This window comes from Myxine glutinosa, chromosome 3 (assembly GCF_964187855.1).
Source record: "Myxine glutinosa chromosome 3, kmMyxGlut1.1, whole genome shotgun sequence".
NCBI classification, from domain to species: Eukaryota; Metazoa; Chordata; class Myxini; order Myxiniformes; family Myxinidae; genus Myxine; species Myxine glutinosa.
Genome location: NC_136263.1, coordinates 147,772,073 through 147,781,776, shown reverse-complemented (window position 1 = coordinate 147,781,776; position 9,704 = coordinate 147,772,073). Strand labels below are relative to the sequence as shown.

The window sequence follows — 9,704 nt, the reverse complement described above, 5'->3', positions numbered from 1 at the left end:
TTTTCTTTTTTTTTTAACCATCCCATTGCCTGGCATGATTGTTTCACTAACTTTGTTATGAAACAATTTTACACATCTTTCCTATATACTTTGATGAAGGGTAATACAAATTCCTGTATATGTGTTTTGGTTTTAAAAATAAATAAATAATTTTTCTTTCTGGATCGGGGAAATTTATTTTAAAAGTACCTTGTACCTTCCACACCCTTTTGACGACAAGGCTCAAACTTCGCATGAAGACCGTTTGCTCCACCAGAATAGCTTTGCACGATTACATGCACCCACTCATGAATGTGTGTGAGGGGAAGAGGGGGTGGGTTTATTTATGTTAATTTTTTTTTTTTTAAACAACAAAAAAAACCACAACAGAGCCATTCACTTGTAAATTAGTGTATTACTTAATGGTAACACCTACAGAATATATCCATTCACTTGTAAAAGCTAAATCAGAATGGGAAGATTGTGGGGGAAAATAATAATAATAATAAAATTGAATTCAAGTGATCAGGACTAATTTTTCGAATTCCTATCGTTCAAGAACAGGACAACTCGACATCAAGCAAACAAATTGACCTATTGCCAGATTAGGGACCAAATGAGGAATATATATGTATTAAATCCCCTCAACTCCAGGTTATGTTGAGATTATCAAATAATCCTCCAATTTATCATTGCACCGAATATACTTTTCTCGACAACCATTTTTATGGACATTACAGAAAGTCGTGAATTCATGTTTTAGAAGCAAGTTCAAATTCTAGAATATTAAAACCACAACAGAAAGTCCACACCAAAAACTTTTTTCATTAAACGCTCAAATGTACAAAAGTGCATGATCACAAGGCCATGGCAAAGCCCACCCGGTCTTGTCCACGGTCAAATTCAGTGTAATAATGACCAATGAACACATCACCCAAAATCCACAATGGGCCCATAGGTTGAGGAACATCAACAGCCATGAAGCCCAAAAGGCAGGTGGTTCCATAAAAGGTCACGTCCTGAAAGAAACAATTCGTCTCAAACTACAGGTAAAGACATGGATAGTTTGGTCATGAAACCATAATTATATTTACCAGTATGCTTCAAGACTGCATTAGCAAAAAACAAAAAAAGAATTTTTTTTTTTTAAATAAAAGTTTAAAAGGGTAACCGTCTTTAATTCAGTGGAACAATTTCATCTTCAGCAATTTGTTTTTGAACCTTTGCAAAAATAGTGGTTGAAAGCAAAGTGACCCATGTCTTACCTTTGTTACATATTGCTCTCCTGTCAAGGTGTAGCCCTTTCCACCAAACAGGAACGTGACAACTGGGAGCGATGTGACAGCATTGCAGTCAATGTAAAACTGCCAAAAAAAAAAGAAAAAAAGTTACCTTTAAAAGCTTTGCCAAAGGTGCAGAACTCCAACAATCAAATCCTCGAGCAAGGGCACTCAGGGAAGGATGACCTATTGTTTTATACCAGCAGCAGCAATCATTATGACTGACTGATCAAATACACTAACCCAACAAAAGCTTCATGGAATCAAATGCCACAATCTGTAGATAAAAACAATCACACCAACCTGACCATGTGGTGAAGCAACTGCCCCAAGCGCAATTTGCAGCATTGCAATGTCCTTTGATGGGCCGGTGATCAGAGACGTACCAGTATCTACAATAGCTTCACAGCCACTGCGGCACAGCATCACTGGGCCCACTGTGAGGCTGCGCAAACAAAGTCCATGAGCACATTGGACAAGGTAGCACACACAGCACCACAATACACAACATACAAATAAAATCTCACCCTTCCATATGGATTTGCCAATAATCCTTTTTTGTGAGCTTCACGTAGTGAAAGTTTCCTTTGTAATGCTTGGAATCTGACCCACCAAACATCAGTTCACCTCCTGGCAGAATGTTCGGGTCTCTGGGGGATGGAGAACAAACAGTGGAAATAAACATGTAGTTTCATCTCGAGTTTTTCAAGCAAACAATTACAAACTGCTGAATATTATCAAAAGTGTCTTAGTTGTCAAGTTGGTATTTTTCGATATGGTCAACAACAACAACATGCATTTTAAGGCCATTTTCCCTGCGAGAGCGGGGGTTAGACTTGCGGGCCCCATGACAATCTTCTCCATTTAACGCTATTTCCTGCATCTCCCCTTGTTAACCCCCTTGCCCACATTTCTGCTGCCACCACATTAAGCAAAGTCTTCCTTGGTCTTCCCTGTCCTCTACTTCCTTCTCCATTCATTTTCATTGCTCTTCTCAACCAGTCACTTTCATCCTTCCTCAACAAATGACCAAACCATCTCAACCTGTTTCTCTCAAATATGGTCACAAATGTTCAAATCTCGAGTATAAATACCAGCTTCCTTAATTGAAATCCAACTGCTGATGTCAAAATAAAGTCCATTTTTATTGGCCTGTGTTAATTTTTTTTTTTTTGAAACTTCCCTGTAGATTAGAAGCTGGTATATAAAGTACATTAGTCCAAAGACTATGCAGCAGATTGTTTGGGAGAATGGCTGAATTAAAGACACCAAGATTTTGACCCAAACTGGCCTTGGTGGTTGATATTGACTTTATCTTAGGACCTGTCACCACCATGTAGTTTATTGGTGTAACAGAAGTTACTGGTTATTCATGGTAAGGTTACCCAATTTATGGCATTGTGGAAATGGGAAGCGAGATTTGATGAAAAGGAAAGTTAATAGTCAGGGTGTAGAAATGAGTGCACAAGACAGTTGGGTATCGGGTGGGAGGGGAATTGAGGGTCCTGCTTCTAAATTAGTTGTCTACAGTTAATTAGGCTGTATGAGCAAGGCACTGAATAGCATATTCCCTTTTACTAGTGCACACACTACGGCAGTGGCAGGAAGTCATTCCTCTTTGGGGTATATAGATTACAGTCGATCTATGGTCAGATCTCACGAACATTGGGTGTGTGTTCATTTACCAAGTTTATTGTGGAGAGGTCACCAAGTGGTTTAAGCATTCGAGCAAGCACTCCATTCAAAACCCTTAATGAACGGCTGGCTTGGCAAGCGCTCGCTAGCAACTTGGCAAATGAGCGCAACCCGGGCTTCCTCCGTTTGTTTCGTGTCAAACAGCAGGAGAGAGTTTCAAAAGGTCACCACAGTAGCTGCAGGAAGGGTCATGTTAACCCAACACTTGTGGGGTATATAGAGTACAGCAGATCTTTGCTCAGTTCTGAAAGTAAAATTACCTCACGGATGTCAGGATTCCTCAATTTCTTCATTTATTGTTAGACAGCTTTAGCGACTGTTTAAAAAGCTAATCATACGTGTTTGTGGTTTATAATATTTTTTACTTCGGGTAGAGGCCGTTGCTCCCACAAAAACGCCATGATAAACTATTTATAAACGTTCACTCGACGTTTGTTCAAGGAGGAAAAACCCCTTGGGGAGGTCGGATATTAATGGTTATGTTTTGTAATAACATGAATATTATGCTATTATCGTTAATGTTATTAAAACGCCATGATAAAGATAACTTAACATGGATACACCACAACACGCAACCCCATTGACGGCAATGGCGGGGAAAACCCGCTCGGGAGAGAAACCCCCCTTGGTGAGGGGGGCAATTAATGTGCTACAACCTCATTGTGCATCCCTCAGTCATCCTGTCAAGTTTGAAAGAGATTGGATAAGTAACGACGGAATGTATCGCGATAAAAACAAAACAAAAAAAAACAAAAAACAGACCGACACCAAATTGCACATTTTAGTACGATTGATCCCAAGATGGAATCGCCTATGGATTGCCAGTCAAAAGCCAAAGCATCGTCAGATATCCTCGATGAATTGGGGCAGGGGAAGTTGCCAAGTTCCCCAGTGTTGCCATGGTAACAACAGGTGCTCGTCACCATAATCACCTGCAGAAACTAAAGGCAGCTCATTCTAGACGGGACAGCAAAGGAACACTTGAATAGCTGCACTTTAACATGAACACACTATACCATTATACCAAAGTGCACATGTCACAACTATGTTATTTAGGCCCAACCACTTCCACAAGACAAACAGGTTGAAAGTTTATGATAAATCTACAACCATTGAAACAATTAGCAACAATCAAACAAGTGAAATTCCAGCCTGCACTTCACACACCTGTTCAGGTAAAAAGAGAATACAGGACGTGGAAGCAAACCCTGTGCCATCATGTTGTCAAAAAGTGGTGTGGCACCTGCCACAGCAAGAGATGGGAAACCGAGCCCTGCAATCCCATCAAAATGAGCCAGCAGGAAGGTTATCCCAGGTTGCTGTACAGCTTCACCAAACCTCTGTCCAACCACACTAAGATTCCCGATCTACAGCGAGAAAGATTGTCATGCATATCACGTGAGAAATCAGGATCCATCAATGCAGACAATATGGGCAAAAAAATTTTTTTTAAATCACAATACGGGTGAGCGCAGTTTTATATAGACAATGCCTGCCCCCAAGATGCCAGGTGTATATAATCAACTGCAATGTATTAGCATCAGAGTTCTCCCTTCAGTGTCTTAATGGGCCTGCTGTTTTTTTTTTGCCAACTATCCCATGGCAATCTGATATGGCCATTTTCCATGAGCTTCCAATCAAAATCCTTGGCGAAGAATGGTGCACATGGCACATTGAACTCCAATCTGCCAAAGATTTAAGTGCAAGACATTGCAGTCTCGTCCCTCAAATTGGATGGCCCATCTATTAGCGCAAGGTAAACAAAATACCCCACTGCATTGGAGCAAGCAAGTCATCACCAGCACCCTGAAGTAAAACTTGCCAACTGCAGCCGGTTCAAGAGTGCGGCCAAAAACTCAAGCGATCCCCCCCCCATGGGAATACTTGTGGCTATGATCACGACAATCCAAATAAAACTGCCACTAGGTATGCAACATTTGCTGAAGGTTGAACTCAACTTGTGGGATATCTGGTAAATATTCTCACCACGAGGACGAGCCCATCCCCAACCACAATACCCATACCTATCCCTATTCCTATCCCCATCCGCTCCACATACCGTAACAATGTCCTTGCTCATAAAGCCCTGAAGACTGCCAGTGCCATAATGGATCTCAAAGGGTCTGCCATCCTGAGTGTAAGTGCGAGACTTTGAAGAGTCATACCTCTTGTGTGTTGCTGCAAAAAATTTTAAAAAAGCACACCAGGTAGGTAACATTGGTTAAGCATGCACAGGTACCATTTCTTGGACAACACACTGTCCAATGCAGTTACAACTTTGGCATGGATTTGTTTTAATTTCCAAGATTTAGTCTGCTGTTGAAAATGAAAAATCTTCTGCTCAAACTAAAAATATGAAGTTGGAAAGAATGATACTGCAGTGAAGGCATGACAAATTATTCTACAGCTACACAGCAAACCTCCACCTTGCTGGAGTGCTTTAGAATCGAGTGAACCATTTAACAATTCAATACTACTCATTTTCAGTGGTAGTTTTGCTTCATGGAGCAAACCCAACTACAATGTAATCTTGGTACATCAATGTAAATTGCATCATGGAGCATGCTACCCAGCAGCAGGTGTGGGTATGCTGGTCATATTCTACCATATTTTGATAACCAATTATGGAACAAGTACAGATACATTCAAAGTACACTACCCCCATGCCAAATAAACATCCTCCAGCGCAGCATTGCCGCAGTGCAGCTCAGACTATTGGGAGGGAGAGGTGTAAAATATTCGATCGATTACATAATTTAAAAAATTCTTAATCAATTGGCCAATAGCATACCTCAACCAGCGTTTCAACCGAAGCTGTAACTACAAACCAATATACATGACAAGCCATTAATTCTCAACATGTACACAGGCTGATTGATATAGAAAAACATCCTTCATTATACAATGTTGAGGCTCAAAGAGAGGACCCCAAAAAAGTAAGAACAACCTGACAAAAGTATGATGCAGGTGGTTAGAGAATGGCTGTTTCAGCTCAAAGGAATCTTCAATTTGCTAAATTAGTTTGAACTTGAACGGCTCTTTGGCCTTGACCGATGGTCTCTGCCCACATACTAGTAGCCCGTGTGATTTAAATCCCATCAGCTGTTCTCAAGTATCACATTTTTACCTGACATCCTTTGATGCTGAAATCTAAAAACATGTTTTCAAACTACAACGTGTTTCATTCAAACAACCATGGTCTCATGTAATTTTCCCCACATATATCAATATAATTATTTAATCCTGTTCATTCATCCAGCTGGTGACTCAACGCACCTCACCACACAGTTTGAGGGATAGGCATCTTTGACCATTTTGTCTTTTGAGTCTTTTGTTTCCTCTGGGTCTTTAAGGTATTTAAGGGTCTACTGGGCAGTTGTTGGTTTTTTGGTTCCAGAGTAATATTTTGGGTCTTATGGTTCCTCAGTGTTTAATCTTTTGGGTCTTGGGGTGTTTGGGTCCTCAGGGCCTTTAAAGTGTCGTCAAAGGTCTGAGGGGTCTCAGCAGTCTGAACATAAGAGTTGATCGTTTTGGGTGTCAATTTTATTTGAAGAAGTTTTGGTCACGTATAAACAAACTATACATTTGCTCTATTATGATAGTATATATTGTAACAGTACATTGACAAGCAATAGACAGGATGCAACCGATGTTCAAAGAGTACAAAATAGATTATGTAGACGTACACTACCGGTCAAAAGTTTAGAACACCTCAATTTTTCCAGTTTTTATAGAAATTTATGCAGTTTAATGTCCAGTGAATAACCTGAAATGGTACAAAGGTAAGCAGTAAACTGCTCGATGAAAAAAAAGGCCTTCTTCAGGGAACAAGTAATGGGTTAACAACGTACAGCTGTTCTGAAGCAATGCAAGTAAATTAAGCCTTGAAAATTGATGCACACAATTCCTACAGGTATCCCAACCTCTGCTGATTACAAACCCCGTCTATAAAAGCAGTAATGGAACAGACTGTTATTACACCCTCCGAAGCATTATTTGGACAATATTGCACTGCAGGAAGTGGTATATTGGAAACTGGAGGAAACTGACAGGAAGAGATCTGGCAGACCCAAAGACACAACAGAATCAGAAGACAAGTTTCTGTGAGGCAACAGCTTGCGTGATAGGCGGCTCAGAGGACAACAGCTTCAAGCACAGCTTAAGACTGGTCGAAGGAAGCAAGTCTCAGTTTCAACTGTGAAGAGAAGACTTCGAGCTGCAGGTTTGACAGGTCGAGTGGCAGTAAGAAAGCCATTGCTGATTGCAAAATAAGAAAAAGAGGCTTGCCTGGGCCATGAAGCACCGCCAGTGGACTACTGAAGACTGGAAGGTCTTGTAAACCGATGAAAATTTGAAATATTTGATTCATCCCACAGGGTTTTTATACGCCGTCGAAGAGGCGAAAGGATGGTTCTTTAGTGTGTGACACCAACTGTCAAACATGGAGGAAGCGTGATGGTCTGGGGCTGTTTTGCTGGATCCAGAGTCGGCGACATGCACAGTGACTGGCTCCCTGAACCAAAAAGGCTACCACAGCATTTATCAGCACCATGCAATACCCTCTGGTATACGCGTAGTTGGTCAGGGGGTTCATCCTACAGCAAGATAATTACCCTAAACACACCTCCAGGCGACATCAAAACTACCTTCGATGAAAAGAACAAGACGGTAGGCTTCAAATCAGGGAATGGCCAGCACAGTCTCCAGACTTAAACCCCATCGAGCTGGTTTGGGATGAACTGGACAGAAGGGTGAAAGCAAAGCAACCTACAAGTTGCACACATTTGTGGGAACTTCAACAGTGTTGGGAAGAACTTCCCGAACAATATTTGATTTCCATTGTAGAAAGAATGCCACGAGTGTTCGGCTGTTATATTTGCAAAAGGTGGCTACTTTGCCGAGTCAAAATTTTAAATTAAATTTTGTTAAACAAAATGATTGCGATTTCTTTATCTCCAATTGTTTATTTGTTCTATGCTTAATTTCAGTGTACATCGAGACATTAAATTGCATAAATTTCAATAAAAACTGGAAAAACTGAGGCGTTCTATAACTTTTGTCTGGTAGTATATGGCTTAGTCGCCTCATGCATCATATTTCCCTTTTATAAATATTTGAAAATAAAAACCTGTCACAAATATACATACGTCATACTTTTGCTCCATTTTAATGATCGATATCAAATCTGATCAAAATCCAATAAATGTTTTACCTGAAAGATCAACTGACCCCATAATCTAAGCTACCTTGCACACACTTGTTCCAAGTTTGACCTGGATCCCTCCTGCCATCAAGTTATCGCGATAACAAAACCTTATCACAGACTGAATGTAAAAAACAATGCTGCGGCAACTGCATCTGTGGATGAAAACGAGAAATCGAGACCAACGAGAAATCAAATTTTAAAAATTTAGAATTTATGTAATAATTGAATGTGCTTGGAAAGAGCAGGCTTGATGGGCCCATTAGTCTCCTTACCAAGCACGTTGGGACACAAGCTATTGACTGGAGGACACTCAGAGGTCAAGTTCCATGTAAACATCTACACCAATTGGAAGAATCGATTCACCCATCCACTCACCACCAAGAACAGAGCAAATTACTTTCCAAATCGAAAGATTAAATTGCTGAGGGTACAGTAATGAAGATTTATACATCGCTCAAATTATATTAACGAATGAAAAACATTGGCGTTAAATTTTAAACCCTCAATAAAGATACATAAATTACAAGATTAAAATCAAAAGTTGCTCGAGAATGGAAGTTTCAAACGTGTCAATAGTACAGCACAAGCCACAAAATGTAACTCATGAAAAGCACCATGAACCCCCAAAAAGAGGGTTCAAACCCCCACCAACAATCACTCACAGCATGCTCGGTTTTTTGGGGAACAGCGCTTCGACGGAATCCAGAGATTGGCAGAACCAGTGTCAAAGACCACCTTGAAGGTCTGTGGAGGTGATCCGATGCCGATGAGACCAAAATACTGAACCTGCAAAACAAATTGTGGTTCAACAAGTCCTCGGATCTTCCATGGTAGCGATGTTTAATTGCGAGAATGAGGAATGAATGAATGTATGAATGAATGAACGTACATCCAGGTAATTCATCAATTCTTCCATGGTGGTTCCCCGAGCGCTACCATTGAGACGTGCCAGCAAACCATCGAAAGGTAGATTTAGATCACCTGCCCGGCTCCGTGCCGTGCGACTCCTGATCAAAGGTATCCTGTAAAAAACAAAACTACAATTAGACATCAAACTAAACTATCCACAATACAATCGATAATCCAATACGAAACCAACTTATACAGGAGCACACGTCATGAACACTCACCGTAGTATACCCTCACCACACATAAATACCGCTACCACAAAAACAACAACCACATTGCACTTCATGATTCCCCTGAACAAGTTCGAACCCCCAAAATCCAACAAACAACTACAACCAAGGGGCGTGCCTCGACTTTATCATCGGTATGGTTTTTATATGAGCCGTGACCCGAAATCATTAATTGCACACGCACCTGATCATCGTCTCTGAAATAGCTTGTGTGGTGTTTCCTCAATCTCGCCATCACACCAGGTGTGTTCATTGCCCTCAGGGCGTGGTTCATTTGCCCTCAGCGCGTGGTTCATTTGCCCTCAGTGCGTTTGTGTCTCATTGTGCTCAAAGCGTGTGTCATTGCCCTCAGGGCGTATTTCATTGCCCCCAAGGCGTTCGTGTTTCATTCACTATGCTCAGGGT

General features: G+C 40.9%; 1 protein-coding gene across 1 annotated transcript; it reads right to left on the bottom strand.

The window, feature by feature from the left end:
* Positions 1-496: 496 nt before the first annotated feature.
* LOC137423949 (cathepsin D-like) lies at positions 497-9,404 on the bottom strand. The gene is made up of 9 exons (XM_078774667.1): positions 9,291-9,404; positions 9,050-9,182; positions 8,823-8,946; positions 5,014-5,132; positions 4,122-4,321; positions 1,787-1,909; positions 1,563-1,704; positions 1,245-1,343; positions 497-998 (listed from the first exon to the last, which is right to left on the bottom strand). Exons 1-9 carry the CDS (start codon positions 9,353-9,355, stop codon positions 837-839), a joined length of 1,167 nt encoding a protein of 388 aa, XP_078630793.1. The 5' UTR covers positions 9,356-9,404; the 3' UTR covers positions 497-836.
* Between the last annotated feature and the right edge of the window lie 300 nt (positions 9,405-9,704).

Bases quoted from the DNA above. Each gene is read 5' to 3' on its own strand.
- LOC137423949 (XM_078774667.1), bottom strand. From the start codon at position 9,355: ATGAAGTGCAATGTGGTTGTTGTTTTTGTGGTAGCGGTATTTATGTGT. The intron at 1,344-1,562 runs GTTGGTGTGATT...TTTTTTTGGCAG, and splicing joins TTGCTTCACCACATGGTCAG to TTTTACATTGACTGCAATGC. The intron at 999-1,244 runs GTAAGACATGGG...TGTTTCTTTCAG, and splicing joins GAGAGCAATATGTAACAAAG to GACGTGACCTTTTATGGAAC.